Source organism: Centropristis striata, chromosome 18 (assembly GCF_030273125.1).
Source record: "Centropristis striata isolate RG_2023a ecotype Rhode Island chromosome 18, C.striata_1.0, whole genome shotgun sequence".
Classification (NCBI taxonomy): Eukaryota; Metazoa; Chordata; class Actinopteri; order Perciformes; family Serranidae; genus Centropristis; species Centropristis striata.
Window position 1 is genome coordinate 12,328,784 of NC_081534.1, and position 18,838 is coordinate 12,347,621.

Genomic DNA, 18,838 nt, shown 5'->3' on the forward strand with positions numbered 1-18,838 from the left:
AAAATGAAATTTTCTCATATGGCTCTAGGAAATGTCCCGCTGTAATGTTGTCACAGACTGTCCTTACCTTTCTCTACATTAAAGTTTTCCCTGCTCCAGTATTAATCCTCAGTCTGCTCTAGTCCTGCGCGCTGTCCAACACATTCTCTCCCCTCGGCGCCCAATTGTCAAGTTCTCTCTCTCCGGTGCTTCCCCCTCTCTTTCCTCCGCTCTGTTACGTAAAACCCGCGGACCCCGTGGATTTAAAGGGCCCCAGTTCTTGCAGTCACGCCTCGGTGTCGGGGTTAAGTCCGGAGCGTTGAGCTAAAGGGTAAACAACTTCTGTTCCAGCCGGGGTCCCCAGCCTTTATACCGCTCCCCACTGTTTACGTGGGCGCGCCATTGGTGCCGGGATCAAATATCATAATGTCAAATTTATTCCAGCATTTGAAGTCTCGATGGGACAACTGTCGTCACCAGCATCCTGACTATAATTACCGGGGCTCACGGAGAGAGAGAAAGTGTTTACATAGCTATTTCAGCTGCTGCGAGCTCTCAGCCAATCAGCGTCTCTGTTGCTACTCTGCTTTAGGATGCTCGGGCAGATTTTGTCTTGTGACCCTGCCCCGCTGCAAATCATTTTTCCAAGGGATGCCAAATGGGTGTGTGTGACACAGTGAGTAATAATGTGTCACAGTCATTAATATCTTTATTGAAGGTAGTCACGGAAAGGAAACTGCAAGGTGGAAGCCTGGCATGTTAAGCAAAATTTCACTCATTTTTGGACTTAAGACTTTAAACATTTTTTTTTTAGCAAATTTATGTTTCAAAAGAGCAAAATATGTGAAATCTTATTCAATGTCCTGGAGTAACCCTAAGCTGGGCCTGCGTGTTTGACTCATCGCGCTGCTGTGTTGTTTGAGGACAGTTGCTACAGTTTATCTGACACACCATCAATTACTAATGCCTGCCACTAATCAGGGGTCCCACTGGGAATTATAGGGGGCCCCCCTCTGACATGATCTGACATTTGGCACCCGACGCGATCATCAGAATTCCTTCCAGTTTGAAGCCCTGGGATCACCACCGTTATTCCTCCACCTGTTGTGTTCCCTAATAAATGACAAATCCCTTGTGAGTTAAGGAGAGGGGATAAAAACAAACTTTATCCTTACTTTACCTTCAGGCAACAACAGCAGGACGGTACAGCAAGTGTCGTTCTGAAAAAACAAAGAAGAAGCGGCTGCTGTCATAACCTGTTACAAGAAAAAAATATATTTAGATACAAGGTTAAACCAGGACATCAGGCGGTATGGTATGGAGAGATGATTTAGGTTTCCTTCTTTACAGTCTTGTGACCTCAAAGGTTGATGTAAGCGACGCTAAACCCTATATGACCTCCATTACTGGAACATATTCTTATACAACCACATAATGTCACCTCAGAGACCACTTACTGGCTTTTCAAGGCTTTCAGCCTTATCTTATGGTCTTCATCTGCCTTATGTCCAATTATCAGTTGTTTTTTAGGAATGATTGAGACATCTGATAAATACATTTGTTCACTGTCTTGCCATGACTCATGTACACTAAAGATGAAGCTGAGCCAGCAGCAGCTAGCTAGCTTAGCACAAATACTGGAAGTAGGGAGAAACAGCTAGCTTGGCTCTCTCCAAAGACAAAAACCTCACCTCTAAAGCGCACTAATTACCATGTTTTATCTCATTTGTTTAATCCATGGACATGTAAAAGAGCCATTCTGCTGAATCTGTATCTTTTTAGTCCCCAGGACATTACATGCAAAGATATGCCAGAATATGTATAACACATTATATTATCAAGCACAGTCCTGTCCTAATTGTAGTTTGAAGATATAATGTTCATAAAAATGACCTAAAACACTGTAAAAGTATAATCTAGACCTGTCCCCACTCTAACACTTACACACATCATGAAATATAACGGTTAGAATCCTTTTTCTCATCAGATATTCTTAATATGTCCCCAGGTTTTCACTCATTCCTGTTACCCTGATTAATTTATCCCTCAGCTTTTTTTGGGACTTACCACAATGATCAACAGGAAGTAGCTTTATTTGAGTCTCCTAAAGGCCGACTGTAAATTCTCTCTCTCTACCTTCTGTGCTTTTAATCATATTTTAAGTACGACTGATAATGTCAATCTCAGTGTTCAGTCCTGTTACCCAAATTAATTCTCAGATGCTACTATGTTGTTTTTTTTTTTAATAGTTTTGGTAAACTAATTTAAAGTGCTTAGTGTTCTTATGCTATTAGCATTGATGTCATGTGGCTACATTTTATTGTATTTGCTAATGTGGTAAAAACTCAGTCCTTCCACTTAAAAAGCATAAAAATAACTGAAGTGACCTGAGATTGACCGTTGCACATTTAATAAAGTGTGTTACAAAATAAAGTGCTGAAAGCCAGACTGGCTGTTTCCCTCTGCTTCCAGTGTTTGTGCTAAGCTAAGCTAACCACTTGCTTCTTGTCATTTTAGTCTCAGCAACAAAGTGAATTATTCTATTTCTTCAAATGTCAAAATATTCCCTTTAAACAGATCTCATCTGTCTAAAGCCTACATGACTGGAGGTCCTTTAAGTGCTCAAGGAAATGGAACAATCTTGCCACCTGGATTCTATTTGTTTCTTTCTTTTTCAGCATTTTCTTTTTCTTTCTTTTTTTCACTCTGCTGCAATACAAGGATCAGATCTTTGACATAGACAGGACAACAGTAACTTGTTATAGAGCTGGGATATTATCAGCTCCTGTGTTACCAAGAAGTGATAATCTTTCACAGGTACACACTGTAACTCACCTTCTCGGGGGGGCAGATACGTGCAGAGATGTGTTATGGATAATGTGGACTCCAGTGTTGAATCTAGCCACACTCTCTTGAAAGTGTCTGCAGCCTTGGCAAGTGCTGAGCTTTTCCTGTGCTTTTGGTTACCTTGGCAACAAATGATGCGGGGAGGAAAGAAAAACAACAGAGCAAAAAACAAACAAGGGATGATGTGACTTAAGGGAGGCGTACATCACAGAACAAAGAAAAGAGTAAAAAGAAAGACTAGTTTGAAGATGGTGGCGTAAGAGAGGGAGGAGAATAACACAAGGATGAGGATGAGCAGAATGATCGGCTGGAACATCTGGGCGGAGGAAGAGTGGCGTGACAAACCAGGAGGTTGGATTTAGTGAGGAGAGGGAAGAAACAGAATCAGCATTGAACTCTTTCAGACATTTTACATAGAACTCATAAACATTTAAAACGTGTCTCACCGACAGCGGCTCCTCCGCCTCCCTGTCCTCAAGCCTCGGTACTTCAAGTCTGTCTATGAAACTCTGCAGTTCTTTCCGGAAGGCCTTCATCTGAGCGTTAATGCGATACAGCAGCTCATGTTCCCTGATCCTGCCCCCTTCCTCCTCTCCGCCCTCCTCTCCTCCTCTCCCGAACATCAGGTCGCCGTTTGAAACAAAGACCCTTGCCTCTGAGATGATGGTGGCCGTGTCAGCGATGAGCCGGTCCATGGTCCGGACGAGCCTCTCCGCCTCCATGCGGATGTCAGTCATTTGCTGCCTTTCGCGCAGGCTGCAGCGGCCACCAGGCAGGAAGCGGGCCAAGGCGGAGGAGGCGGCGCCCTCGGGTCCAGTGGGGGTGTAGAGGCCCCGTGTGGGCGTCAGGCAGCGGCTGCTCCCGTTATTGTTTCTGACCTCATCTGAGTCGCTCTCCCCTCCGACAGGGCCCTCGCGTTTGCGGTGTGGTGGGAGGAGACGGGAGGAGGTGGAGTCCTCGTCACTCTCGCGGCGACCACTTGTGGCACCGCCGGCATCGCTCTCTGCGTCGCTGTCCCGTGGGCTGGGCCGCAGGGAGAGATGGGAGGCCAGGTCATAGCGCTGCATGTTGGAGAGGAGGACACGGTTCTCGTACTGCAGCTGCATCACCTGGATAGAGACGAAGACAAGGATAATTTGTAATCAGATTTATACATAATAGGACAAACATGGCTTTGGTGAACCTTTTGACCTTGGGTTTTTAGTATGAGTATGAGTAGTTTAGTATGAGAATCATCCACTAACATGGAGGGGGCGGGGTTTTTGACCTTCACTGCATGCCACTTGAGTGATTTTAATGTTTTGGCTTCACTTCTGGGGAGCTGTCAGGCTGTTCTTCTTCATAAACTGTCTATGTTTCAGCATCACAGAGCTGCTACTGTGGCTAAATACTCAGTCTACTCAGAAAGCAGTAATTTCCTAAAACAGGCACAACTGGACACTATTTTTTGGCAAAAAAAGGGAAATAAATGTCAATATTATCAGCTTGTCATACCTTTCCACTCAGGTCATTGATCTGTAGCCTTGCTGCCTTTAACTCCTCCTGCAGGGCTTCTGCCTTTGCTCCATCAATCCCTCCACCTCCTCCTCCGCCCGATCCTCCCCCATGCCTGGCTCCGCCCTCGTGGGTGCCGGCTTTGAACCGTAACTTGTTCAGCTCAGCAGTCACTCTCTTGTTTTGATCTTCTGCATCAGCGAGGTTCCTCCTCAGCAGCTCTGCCTCGTCCTCCACCAGCTGCAGCTGCTGCCGGAGCTCCGTCAGATCATCACCAAGGCCTCGCCCTGAGCCGGACCCACCCATGGCCCCACAACCGGAGCCTCCAGCACCCTCGCCTTCACCACGGAGGTCATCCAGCTCCGCCCTCAGCCCACGGTTCTCAACCTGTGGGGTAGAGGGGAAAAAGGAAACATTCACATGACTTCCATAAAGATATTAACATAAAACCCCCCATTTAGCGTTATCAGCGTTTACCTCCAGCTCCACTATTTTCCTCCCCAGGATGTTGGCCTCCTCCTCCACCAGGCGGAGTCGAAGCTTCAGCTCAGATTCGCGTGTGGTGGGCGGACCCCCAGCCTCTCCTTTAGGATGGGTGCTGTCCAGTTCACCATAGAAGGAACGGTACTTCTGCAGCTCTTGCTCCAGACGGTCCTTCTCTTTGTCAATCTTGGCTGTCTTCTTTCTCATAAGCACTGCTTCCTCTTTGATGAAAGCCAGCTGGCACTTTAGGTCCTCATTGTCCTCCTGGAGCAGAGTGACAACACAGACTGTGATTACTGGTGTGCATTAAAGTAGAAATGGTTAAAAACCTAATCCTAAAGTTCACAAAGTTGGTCTCCGCAATAAGACATAAAGATGGAAGGATTTAAGATTAAAGAGAACATTTTGTCTCTCTAAGCCAAAACGCTCTCTATCATTGGACCAAGAGGATGTTTGACGTCTGCTTAGTTTAAAGTAATTCCTGAAGCTTGGCAAACTCTCAGCTTTCATTTGAATATACTTTTTTTTCAAATAGTTAGAGCACTTGCTTTGGCCTGTTGTGGCCCTGAGCTGGAAAGCAAGATGTTCAGCTAGAAGCCATTACATGAGGATGTGAGTGAAACCTGCAGGATCTATGCATTTTAATTTAAGTCTACCTGACAATTTCTAACAAATATTCACGAAGGTGGACAAGGGAAAAATAATAATTCAAACAGGACAGCAGATGTTCTTGAGAAAGATCCTTCCTGATCATGAGCTCCATTACTTTTGGCTCATGCAAGACACAAAGAAAAACAACATTTTGGGGAAATTATTTCTTTATTGGTAGAAACCTCTCACCTCTGTAGGAGTCTGTGCAGATTTTCCTGTTTTCGGGACGTCCTTGCTTCCTCTTCTCTTTTGAGACTGTTGGATGGTAAATGTAAAAATGAATGGGCTAGAATTGGCCTATGTTACATTTTTAATAGACTATCTATGGAAGTTACTTACCTCTTTGGTTTTGTCTAGTTCATTCTGCAGGGCTTGTTTGGTCACTTCCACTTCTATGAGTTTCTGTCTCAGTTTTTCATTCTCCTCCTCCGTCTTTGTGCGCTTCTCCTCCACCTTTTCGAGCTCATGGTGCAGCCTCACAGACACGTCTTTCGCGACCTGCATATTGGCGAATTATGAGACAATGAGCCCCTGAGCACAGACATGCAAAAGCCCCCACCATCTCCCAAACACAGAGCAAAACACACAGACTATATAGTTGTTTTGTATCTCTTTGTAGTTGTTTAAATTCCATTTGTAGTTTTCTTTGGGTCACTTTGTTGTTTTTGTCACTTTTTAATAGTTTTTTTCTTGTAGTAATTATTTACCTGTGGTTGTTTTGTGTCTCTATGTAGCTAGTTGCTTTGAGTCTTTGCAGTCATTTTGTGTCTCTTTACAGTCATTTTGTGTCTCTTTGTAGTTGTTTTGTGTCTCTTTTTAGTCATTCCAAGTCTCTTTGCAGTAATTTTGTGTCTTTTTGTAGTTCTGTTTTGCCCATCTTTTCATTGTTCTGCATCTCTTTGTAGTTGTTTTGTGCCTATTCATAAGTCTATATATAGTCTCTTTGAAGCTGTTTTGCATTTTTGTAGCCATTTTTTGGCTCTTTGTAGTTGTTTTTTGTTTCTTTGTGGTTGTTTTGTGCCTTTTCCTGGTTGGTATCTTTGAGTGACATTTTGTAGGTGAAAGACAGAAGAACATCTGACTTGGCCAACTGTGTTTTAATTTTCACGTTTTATCGCCACTTGTAATTATGACTTACAATTATGTTACCATCTTTGTGCTTTTCATACTCTTTTAAAACGAAATAACACAAACACAATTTATAAACCAATAAAATACAGAGGATTCAAAGCTATAACCATGGCAATCGTTTTGGAAATGCAACGTTTTGAGGCCCTGATGACATTAAAAGCTTGCACACACATTAATGAGAACACACATCCTTGGGATTACTCCCAGACAGACACACAGAGAGCGGAGCACCCTCCCCTCCCCTCCGCACCTTCAGGTCCTGCTCCAGACTCCTCAGCAGCTCCTCATCGATCTCTCCTGTCTGGGCGTAACGCAGTCTCTTCCTCTCAGCCTTCCTCAGACGGTACTGCAGGATCCGGCAGTTTTTATTGGCCCTCTCCAGCTCACGTCTCATCTCCTGCAGCTGACACGTGTCTTCTTCGTAGAATGTGTCCCGCATCTCGTCCATCTCGGTCCTCATCTCCTCAATTTCACACTAGTGGGTGCATAGTAAAGATTATGTGTCACAGTTATGACCAACTAATCTCTTGTGTTTGTGGTTTTAAAATCTGACTTCTGACTCCACAGATGGAGTAATGGATGTGTTGGACTTGAGCCAAACATAATCAGCTTCAGACAAATTTACTTTACGTGCCATAAATGAATGTGAGATGCTTGAATTTTATTTTTACCACTATGTCTTCTATGCTGTATTTCCTGCAACTGTCAACCTCATTTTAACACAAGATATTATTGATTCCAGCAGATCAATGTGATCAATAACCAATTAGTTATGTAGCCAGTGTATTTTCAGCATAGGTCTTAGCTTTATGTTCTGTGAAGACATGGAGGATGTTAAACAGACAAATCGATAGATGTTTACTTATCTGTGACACTAAAAACACAAGATATAGTCCTATATAGAGTGATGTGGCCCCATGTTATGGGCCCTCAGGCTTTACATATAAACATGTTTTTCTGTCCTCCTAATATGACACATAAGTGGATTCTTGTGGGATGATGCGTTGTATTTTTCTCTACCATATTTTGATCACAGAGGATATATGATTGATCAAACCTTCAGATCTTCATTTTCCTCGAGCAGTCTCTCCATCTCGTCTTCATAGGCCTGGTCCTGCTGTGTCACGGACCCCGCCTCTGTCGCCTCTGCAGCCGGCTCCGGCTCTCCCACAGCGGCCTCCTCCGCATCCATGTCGCCAGTCTTGGTTTGCATCTTCGCCCCGCTTCTTCTCAGTCTCTTCTGCAGGTGGAACTGGATGAGTTCAGCCTGTAAGCATCCTCCTCTCCACAGACCCAAACCGAGGCCCGCGCCGCAGCCCGCTGACGCGCCGCTTCTCTCCCTGCGGCCGCCTTCCTCTCCGGGTTTCTTCGCTTTCTCCGCTACGGAGAAGGAGCCTCTGCCGGGCAACAGACGCTGGGAGGAGTCGCCTTTAAGGCAAGGCAAGCGTAAAGCAGAGCGACGGGCCGATGCTGATAAATCTGTCGGATCTTCCCCGACAGCATCCGCCCTGTTTGGTCCGACTAGATCAGCTTCAGCACCATCCGGGTGAACAGCTGCCCCGCCGCGGCTCTGGGGCTCTCTCTCCCCTCCGTCAGCGGACCTCAGACACTCCCTCGCCCCAGTGTTCCTGCTCCTTCCTGCGGGAAGAGGGGATCTGGACCTGCCTGGGGGTCTTGGAGCTCGCTTGGTTGCCCCTTCCTGGGCTGTAGCCGGCGAGGGAGCCCGGTGGTGCCTCCTCCTCCTCCCTGCGCTATTGTCTGTCGATGATGTTGACGATGATGGAGGATCTGCAGCGCCGCCGGCGGCAGCCTTCATGTTTTACTCCGCTAAAAATATAAACTCCAAACACAGGCTGTCATTTCTAGTTGTTTATCAGGAGTGAAAAAAATTAAAACAGCTGAACATAAAGTTTTAATGTACACTAAAGTAGCCCGGTTTGACTATAGTTTAGGCCTTCATTCACACAAAAAGATAGGTGTAACTTTGAGGAAGATGCTAGCCGTAAACAAGCCACTAGATGCCGCTTCACACCCTCATCTCCTGACCCAACTTTACACAGGAGGTGTAGCTCTACTTGTTTTTGTCCAGGACTGTTAGCGATGCACTGCAGCCTGCTGCACCGACAGACAGTGGTCGAGACATTTGTGAAAATTAAAGTAAAAGTCCAGACGAATGCATCTTCACAGAGAGCTCCACATAATGGATGAGTTCTTACCGCAGAGAATTAAGCAGACTCGCTGACACAGGGCACCACCAGGCACTGCAGGGGCACTGACCATATGACGTAGGATGTACGTCAAACCAGGAAGCTGTAGACACCGCCATCCCCCATTTACCCCCTCCAAACTTTTTTTAATTCAGTAAAAGATACAAAATCTATCAGCAACACAATTAGTAACAATAACAAAAAATAAATAAAAAGACATAAACATTTTTTTTCTTTTTCAGGTTTTTAAGGCAGTATATTTCCATTTCATTCTTATGCTGGTGAATACTATTTTTTAAAGACTTTGCATTTATGATATAAAGTATATACGCTCAACATCAATCCAAATTTAATTTAATTTAATCATGTCCCTGTACCAGAATATTTAGGTGGTTGCTTAACATTTCAGAATCTAGAAAAAAAAAAGAAAACAATTCAATTTCAAGATAAAGGCATTTCTATTTCCTAAGATTTTTTTTTTGTAGAATTGATTTTATTTTTGGGAAAATTCCACATCCATAAAAGATAGGTGGGCACCATATATCATATATATAATACAATACATACAGCTTTCGAAGAGTGCAAAATATATATAATACATGTAATGTCATTTTTGCATGAACAATTTCTTAAATTATTAATAAATAATGAAAATAGTTGCTGATTATTTACTGTCAAACTAATCGATTGGTTGACTAATTGTTTCACTTCTAATAACGTTGTTTATACCTTGACAGTACTGACTTAAATACATAAACTATCTGACATATGCATACAATATGTACGTCTCACCTACTCTCATGTGTCCCCCTCATGTCCCCTTCACGCCCAACAGAGGGCGCTCTCTCCCCACAAAACCGACTGAGCACAATCTCTGAAAGCAATCTGTCCCACACAGACGGCGAGCCAGTAAAACGCTGACTGTTTCCACTCCGGTAGGCTAGAATGAGCTCCTTAGTCATATAATTGCTAATGAGATGACTGAGTGACGGGTCAGGTTTGCAGAGATTTAACCCGTGCAAACTGACCCTCACCCTTTACCAAACTGGCCCAGGCTTGGGGGTCAGTCAGCTAATGAATTGATAGGCCTACTTGCTGTTAATTATCAAAGGCAGGAGAAGAGCAACATGTTTGAGAACCAGCAATTCGTTTTACTTTTAAATATTGAGTTGCATGGGGATATATTAACTTCTATGTCAAGGTGTACTTGCAGTAGGGCTGTACTCGTTCATACAAGCTCTATAGTATGTCTGATCATCATATAGGCACATATATGCACATTCCTGCAGCAGCAGGGGTGCAGGTTATAGTGACCTGTGCTAAATGCCTTTGATAGAAAAGCCTTGGCCCTTCTGAAATCCTCTTAGTCCCTGGCTTAGATCCCTCTGTGTCCCTGTGGAGGACAAATACTCCTCCTCTCACTCATCTCACCCAGTCTATCATTCACATCTCCACCCTTAGGCCTCCTTTCATCCAACTCCACCCTGATGGCATGGCTGCAAAGAAGATACAGGTGGTGGTGCACCAGGATAAGAGCTGCAAAGTAGTGCATGTAGGTTGGAAATGTGAAGTATCAGAAATAACAGAATGGGTGTGATCTGAGGTTTATGGATGACAGGAAAAAGACTGTGGATGAATAATTTAATAGATGCCATTAGTGGATGCACAATTTGGTGAGAGCATTGGGATATTGTGTGTTTCTTATAAAGAAATGGATGCAGAGTGTGAAAAATATGTGGATCAAAGGTCGTTTCTTCTACAAAGGTTAACATCTGGGGCCAGAATGTGCATTTCTTTTTTTCTCTCCCCTTTATCGCACAGAAGTGCACCTATTATACAATATTTTCCACAAGAAATCAATAGTATAAGCCAAATGTTAACTATTCAATACAGTTTAAGAGGTGCAGAAGCAACCTGGTGGCAGATTAGTAAAGGCTTCTCTTCCAGTGACCTGCTTTCCTGGGTAACTCATCGAGTGACGTGGAAATAAGCTCTTTTGAAGCTAAAGCCAATTTACCCCCAAAGATTAGGGCAGATCTGTCTGGACAGGCCAAAGACACAGCCTACCTCTGCCTCTCACACACACCTAGAAGAGCCCTCTCCATCCTGCAGATCCCAAGCAGGAAGACAGATGAAAGAAGGAGAGGAGTGAGGAGAGAGAGGGGAAACGATGGGGGTTGGGAAGGCTTCGGCTCCAGATTACGTTCCTAATAGGTCACAACTTGATCTGATAGATGTTGAGTTACTTTGGCGTTAAATAAGTTGACTTACAATAGATTTTCCCACCAACACAAAGACACAAACATAAACTATGGGGTGCTGACATTGTCTTTATTTCTGTTATATGTGCAGCCAGAAGCTGTGTTGCTCTCATTCTTAATAAGACAATGAAATAACCATTTGTTTTCTTAAAAAAAAGAAAAAAGAAGAAGCTCTTTTCAGGAGGAGTTTCCCTTCAGTCCTACATGGCAGTGAGACAATAATGAGCTGAATTTTTCAAATCTCTTGTTCTTTCACCTCGGCTACATCGCACAGCAAAAAGAAATAAATCATGAGGACCCACAAAAAAATATTATAACAAAGATACCCACAAATTTGCATAAATACTAAAAGAAACTACGGCCCTCCCGTCCCCCAACGTGTATTAAACCAGGTTTTTAATTCACAATGAACACGAAGAAAATAGCATTCTGTCAATGCAGCACAGTTATATCAATATGAGACAGCAGAGAAATGTCCATTTCCAGTCCATTTTGGATTGGTACTGTCGATAGTGTAGATGAATGAAATGTAGGTAAATACAGTAAATGGCAGTTATGTTTTATTGTAATTTTTAGTTTGCTAACTTTGCTCAACTCTAAGTATCCGTAAACAAGAATATCCCCCAAGAAAATAACTTTGGTTTAAACATCTGCGTGTTCTTTTTGTTGGTAAAAGTTAAATCCATTAAAACTCTTTTAGAGCACTAGAAAATAAATAAGCATATTCAAGACTATTTAAGCTTTCAGTTAAAACAATACAGGAATCCAGAGTACAAAAGTTGGAGGTGAAATTTGGTTGATAAGTTAGTGGATGCTGAGCAGTCTGCAGGTCCTTTTTTAATATTTTGGTCCTATTACGGTCCCAAACACAGTTGGACAGAAGAGCACGGAGCCTACATCGTCAGCATCTTGCGTTTCTTGATAAAAAATAAAACTGTTATGGTGACAACCAACACCCCTCTCTTCCTCTCAAAACCCCTTACAGACACAAACACACTTCTACCCTTTCACCTTTCCAAGTTGGTCACAAATCCTTCTACATTTTTTGATTTAGGGATGATGAAGCCAGTCTGGTTGCTCTTCATCCCTCCCCCACCCTCCCTGCTTCTCTGGCCCTTAAACAACCGTCCTCTTTCTTTTAATTGCAAAGCTTCGCCCTTTTCCTTTTTTACTCCCTCTTCGCTCTTCCTTTCTTTTGCCTCTTGCCGTTATCCTCCACCTCCTCCACTTTGCTATGACCGTTAGTTACCATAGAGGTGCCGTTTGCCACGGGCTTGCCTCCCTTCTGTGTGGAGGAAGGTTTGCGTCGGTAAGCGTGGTAATAGAAGTTGGCGAAGAGGATGATGAAGGTGACCGCGTAGCCAATCAGAGCCCACTGCATCCATGCGGGGAATGGACAGCCTGTGTAGAGGGAGTGGCCAGCATGGCCGATGGTCACGTGGAACTGGATCTGTTGAATGCACAAAAGACATATTTAATTTGCAGAATTTACGGCGTGAAATAACAAAAATGAATTCTTGCGGATTTGATTTTGGGATTATTTGTGTTTATTCATGTTACTTGCACAAGACACGATGGAGAGGAGGTGGTAACTTTGCTCTTAGTAAAGTACAACCCATAACTGGAATCAGCAGACACATTTTTTCAGAATTTACCAGGTGATCTGACTTTCTCGATATATTTTCTGCAAGCCATTTCCTTTCTAGTCCACTTACACTACAGTCATGTGGTACTATTGTAGAGCTCTCGGTGCTTAACTTCTGATTCAACGTAAGCATGTCAGTAGCATCTCAACACTGATAGCCTTTTGCAACACTGCAGAATGCAACTTTCTCGCTCTAGTTGGAAAATGTAAACGCAAACGAAGTGAACTTTGCAATCCTAACGGCAATCCACATCTTAGCGCCTGACTCTCTAAGCCCCTCTCATGAAAAAGCCCAATCAGCTCTGATTGGTCAGTGTTTCCTAGTTCTTTTGCGTCCGGCTCTCGGCATCTCTGCACCATCATTGCAGTCGGGCAATGACTGTAATGGCACTATCGCAGCACTTTCTACCTTTATATAGTATAATTGTGACATCACAACCTTACAGATGTCCTAATAGCACATTTAAAGGCATGGTTTCTCAACACATTTCTTGTAGTTGAGAGTTTTGATACTTTCACAGTATCTATATAGCACCTCAACCTGCTTTATAATAAAAAAGACATGGAAATATCACTTTTGGGCACCTTTTTAGGAGGATAATTTACCAAAAACACACACAACACACAATAAAGTACATCTATAAAGTAATGCCCACCATCTGGATAATAGTGAGGTATTTCTTCCACCAGAGGTACTTCTGCATCTGAGGACCCAAAGCTGCCAGGCCGTAGTAACCGTACATGAGGACGTGGATGGAAGAGTTGATGGTTGCTCCAAAAAATGCTGTGAAAAGATAAAAGGGTTCAGTGACACAACGACAAGATCAATCTGATGAGTTCAACAGCTGAATGTTGTCAATATTATGATCCTTTTACTCACATTGCCCACCAGGGACCCATTTGATGCCGATCCACCAGAGGATGAACATGGTGCAGTGATGGTAGACGTGGAGGAAGCTGACCTGGGTGAACTTCTTCCTCAGGATGAAAAACACTGTGTCCAGGAATTCCACTCCTTTGGAGATGTAGTACCACCAGAGAGCAGATGCTATCTGAAGACAAGGACAGGGTGGAGTGAATTATTGGAGCTTGCTGCGATGAATCGTAGACACTAACAACACCGTACATGATAGCATCTTGGATAGAAAACAACTGCAGACACTGGTGCAAATCATTACTTCAGGTCCCAGTTAATCAGCACTTTAAAAGCCATTAACTGATTTCATCCATTTAGCACAGCTGAATGAAGTATAACTACTAATACTGTTAACAATAATGTTTTTGCAAGCATAAATGCAAATACATTTATATATTGCAGATGAATTCACTAGAAGGCATCTCACTGTCACAAATGTCACATATCACTCTGTGTGTTCTCCTATTTAAAGACTGTCCTCTCTATAAAATTGCTATAAAAACAAATCTTTAGGTCGTTTATAGGGCAGTTTGCGATTAGTTGATTAATCATTGTTGCTTGTTAGTCGGTGCCAGCACTTACTATTTTTATATTTATTAATTTATTTGTGTAATTTAACACACTTAGATAACATATTTACATATTCTGTCCCTCTTTTGCTGTGGAGAACCGCCACTCCTCCTGCAACACAGCCTCTCTTCTCTGAAAGCTACTAGCTAGCTAGTTGGCTAACACTGTTGCTACAGACAATAGCTGGTGTTAACAACCTATGAAGCTCATTCAATGAATTAATTGTAGCCTCTCTGGTGAATCAGACACTGGGAACATATTGATTTCAGTATGATTTAAAATTCGATTTGGTTTTTAAAAATGTGATTGATGATTTAAAATGGAATTTTTTCTCACTTTAAGACTACTAAACTAGGGGCGTCAGAGAAACTCCCTAGTCAGAACTTTGACCCAGGAGACCACTGTTTGTGTCCCATGTGAAACTAAAAGTTGTATTGACTTGCATATGTCTTTTTACTTACGTAATGTACTTGACTTACACGTAACTTAAGTAATGCAACAAACCATTATTTTTTCCTCAGTCTAACCAAGTAGTTGTTTTGTCTGAACTTGCCTGACTGTTATGTTTAGGTATGAGGATGTGTTGATCTCCTGCCACCGGTCAGGTCTCTAATTTAGGAAATGCTCCTGTGGGTTGTATTAGAGGGTAGGGACAAACGACCTGTGTGGCCGTACGGATAGGACTCTCTAACTCTTTATTCCTACCAGCCTGATGCACACATGCACATAGTACACATGGTTGCTCTCTAAGCCGTGGTGGTGTGGCATCGTGCCATCATGAGAGGAGCAAGGCCTGAGGATGGAGATGGGGCGGAGCGCTACGGTGGTGAGACAAATTACTCCCGCCTATCTGCGTGAAGGCCACACCCTCTTTGTCCTGAAATCACTAGAGATATAAACTTTTATCTCTCTCTGTGTCTTTCCGTCACCTTTAGGTTAACGTTTTCCCAAGAAAGGTTTGCTCCGTTGTACAAAGGTGTGTGAATGTGTGTTAGGTGATGTGTGTGTTGGAGGGAGCTTACCCTGACTTCATTGACATCGTTGGAGTATTTGACAGGCTGACAGAGGTAGCTGTACCCGGCTGCTCTAGAGCCTATTAGGAGCTGATGGGAAGAAGGAAATCACAGAAAATGGTTGGCATTTCCTCAGATATTGAGAAAACAATTACTGCAGTAAACATGAGTAATCCCTGTTGACACTCTTTTTCTAAAAAGAAAGGATGTTTTACTACTAACTTTTTAGTTTTCTATAAAACCACTGGGTTGTTAGACACAACTGGGACCTATTAGATATGCAAAACCACTTGCTCTGTCACTGGTTGAGATAATATGTAGAGAGAACACCCATACATAAGACTAACTCTTACTCAACCATTTCAGTGGCTAATTTAAGTGGTCAAACAGTGAGTAATTGTCTGCATTTGTACATTGATTAGCAAGTTTGTCACAGTGGGCAGTATCACTGGTGGCATACTGTGCCTACACTGGTGTAATTTCTCTTTTGTTGTTTTTTTGTGAACAGTTAACTGGAGTTAAGACATCTTTCATCAATGAACAATGTAATACTGTAATGCATTGAGTTATACTTTTACCTATAGGTCTATAAACACAGTACAGAGTGATTTTAGATCTTGTATCAGCAGTTACTATTCAAATTTGAGGGTAAAGCAAAGATTGACTGTCACATAGTGTTTCTTAGATGTAGCCATTTGGTAATAGGGAGAACTTAACACCTAATACATGTCCTTACCTCTTTGGCGATGTAGAAGTTGAGTACCACCATGCTGAAGTTGTAGACTATGAGGGTCTTCCTGAGTGTATAGGGCTGGCGGTCCTGCATGTATCTAGGCCCCGCCCACAGGAAGAGCAGGTACAGGCAGCTGATGGCCAGAGTGGGGACGGGAGATGACATCATCGGCCAGCTCTCCACCCTCTTGTCTGGAGTAAAATGGGTTAATTTGAATTAGGTGGGAAAATGTCGGGTATGGTGGCACAACAGAACAACAGAACAGCGGTTCATTGTAGCATTCTGTCTGAGTATAATCCAGTGCTTTTACAACATTTTTTTTCAGTTTTTGTGTTTCTGTTGACATTATCCTTATGGTTAATGATAACAATTTAGTCTTTAGTTTAGTTCAGCCTTATTGTAAAGATACAGGGACAGTGCACAGGACGTCACCGCATTAATAAGCAAACATGGTTTCCAAGCAAGTCTCCAGTTTGGCCTTTTTATCTTAATGAAATATTTGGGTGTAAAACAAACTCAATATCAAAATTATTCCAAGCAGGAAATCTCCATATTTGAAAGGCTGAAACTAATTAAACTAATCTTTGCAGCTCGATCATGTAATTATATTCTCACATACATGAGCATATGAGGTATACCGACTTCTTTTGACAAAATGATCAAACTGGGCATTTTTCCGTGCACTCACCTAAGAAGACGACTAAAATGTGTACTCTAATCCAAAAGATTTACATGATCATTTGCATGACAATGATAATCATGCATCTCTTGTGACATATAAACAAGTGATTGTAAATGACTTACCTGCTATAGTAAGGCTCCATTTGTAAAATTCTACAGTGTCATTCACAAAATGTGTTACAACCTCCATGGCTCTGCCTTTGGTCCTGATTATACTGTGGCAGGGAGAGAAAGAGAGAAGGAGGAAAGAGAGTCAGTGGGAGCCTCCCAAATGAAATTACAGGCCATACGTATTCCATCAGTTAAACTAGTGGCACGAGGAGCTACGTTACGTAATCATTTCATGCTCACACAAACTGGCCAATGATGTCTGGACTGAACCCAAGTGTCCCTCTACTTCTCATGGTGATGGGTTCTTATCAGATAGTATGTTAAATACTGACTGTGTATATTCCATATTAGAGAATGGGATTATGCAGCTGATTATCAAGGAGTGGATACATTTTTTCAGAATAATTGTAAACATCTTAAAAGACCACATTAGGCGTCTCTTCTCTTTGCCCGATTTGACAGTATGGTAACATTAACCTCCACAAGATGCTAATGCACTTTCCATTGATTCTTATGATTGCTGGCCAGTCACAACAGTTTGCGATAATTATAGGAAATAGGATGGAAGATACTGGGTAATTTGTTTTTCTCTGTATTTCTGACTAGATAGATAGATTTAATAAGTCATCTATTAACCTCCTTTTACTTTTTATCAGGAGAAAAAGACAATTAAGTTAGTAATAATCCTACATCTAGAGAGAAATTTACACATCATTGGCTGTAATTATACAGTATTACATAACACTTATCCACCTGAGAGCTGAGAGGCAGGTGTCTCCATATTAATCTATAATTAATCCGATGATCAGATGCCCTTTCAATAATTAATTGCTCTGCATACAGTGAGCACTGTCCACCAGTGACAGAAAGTGCTGAGTATTTGGAGCAATGCTGCACATGGGTGTGAGCACTAGATAATCATCGGATTTTTTGCAGGACTTCATATAACAACATACACACCCAGGGTTTAGTTTGGTTGCCGCGGAGGGAAATCAGATAGAGAGGGTTAACCGGGTTTGTGCGCACACAAAAAGACAGGGGCGCATGTGTCAGCAGGTTTCGCTCGGACCGCTCAAGAGGCTTAAATTCAATTGATCAACGAGCTTAGATGTAGGCCTAAGTACAAATGCCCAACGACCCACAAACCAGTGTGATGGCTATCTGCCTGCATGTGCTTTGACACACTAAAATCGGCTTGTTCATGGAGAAAATAGAGAATAAAACTTGCACAATGTTAGAGTTACAATGTATTGTAATGTTGTGGGGGGAAAACAACATTAAAAAGGGTCTCAGTTGTTTTTACAAGGTAAAAAAAATACACTTGAATTCAAATGTGCGTTATCGCCCTGGCTTAACAGGTGGGTGAAAGAAGCTGGGAGCGAATTAAGACGATAATAACGTCAGCTAGCATAAAAAAAATGGCTATAAAATGTTATCAAAAGTGTCTCCCTCGACCCCATGTATAAGTAATTGATTTGACGTCGACAAAGGGCTGGGCTCCTCCTTAATTAAGCCCAAAAATAAGACGACAATTGAAAGTTAGCCGTTTTTTAATGTGAATGTTGGTATCGCTAAAATGGCATTCTCAAACTCAAATTACGACAACGCAGCACACATACACAATGTTAGAAAACCCTTACTTACGTCCTAGATATTTAAAAGCGTGTAATGACATCCGGTGCAATTTGATGCCCAACTCCTCTGTTACTGCTCCGCTCCTCTTCTCCTGCCGTCACTGCTACTCGGTATCTACGCCGCTTCCGTTACAGTTCGACATTAAACAGCAATTTGGCAAGAAACTAAGACAAGGCAAGTGAAAATCTATGTCTAAGATAGGCCAATTATGCATTCAGTCCGTGCCGGCAGCTCAGCCGCATCATCTTCTCGCAATCTCCTAGACACCGAGAAGCCAGATGGCATTGCGCATGCGTGAATTCACCCTCGTGTCTCGTCTGTGTGCGCGCGCGCTCATGGCTCCAAGTAGCTCTCCATCACACTGGTCACGGCTGTAAGTGACAAAGACGCTTACTTTCTTCTTTCTTTCCTTGGCATTTAGTGTCACTGTGCAGCTGAATAACAAATGAACCAAATACCAAACATATTAACCAATGACATG

The 18,838-nt window shown here is 42.6% G+C and overlaps 2 protein-coding genes across 2 annotated transcripts; both read right to left on the reverse strand.

The window, feature by feature from the left end:
- Positions 1 to 2,221: 2,221 nt before the first annotated feature.
- On the reverse strand, positions 2,222 to 8,830 carry LOC131991430 (protein SOGA3-like). Its single transcript, XM_059356888.1, has 8 exons — positions 7,643 to 8,830; positions 6,836 to 7,060; positions 5,794 to 5,952; positions 5,644 to 5,709; positions 4,798 to 5,067; positions 4,321 to 4,707; positions 3,273 to 3,935; positions 2,222 to 3,142 (listed from the first exon to the last, which is right to left on the reverse strand). The coding sequence occupies exons 1-8, from the start codon at positions 8,399 to 8,401 to the stop codon at positions 3,032 to 3,034; spliced, it is 2,640 nt and encodes an 879-aa protein (XP_059212871.1). The 5' UTR covers positions 8,402 to 8,830; the 3' UTR covers positions 2,222 to 3,031.
- Positions 8,831 to 11,102: 2,272 nt separating this feature from the next.
- On the reverse strand, positions 11,103 to 18,638 carry elovl4b (ELOVL fatty acid elongase 4b). The gene is made up of 7 exons (XM_059356761.1): positions 18,367 to 18,638; positions 16,735 to 16,826; positions 15,934 to 16,121; positions 15,207 to 15,287; positions 13,579 to 13,750; positions 13,355 to 13,482; positions 11,103 to 12,503 (listed from the first exon to the last, which is right to left on the reverse strand). Exons 2-7 carry the CDS (start codon positions 16,799 to 16,801, stop codon positions 12,222 to 12,224), a joined length of 918 nt encoding a protein of 305 aa, XP_059212744.1. The 5' UTR covers positions 16,802 to 16,826; positions 18,367 to 18,638; the 3' UTR covers positions 11,103 to 12,221.
- Between the last annotated feature and the right edge of the window lie 200 nt (positions 18,639 to 18,838).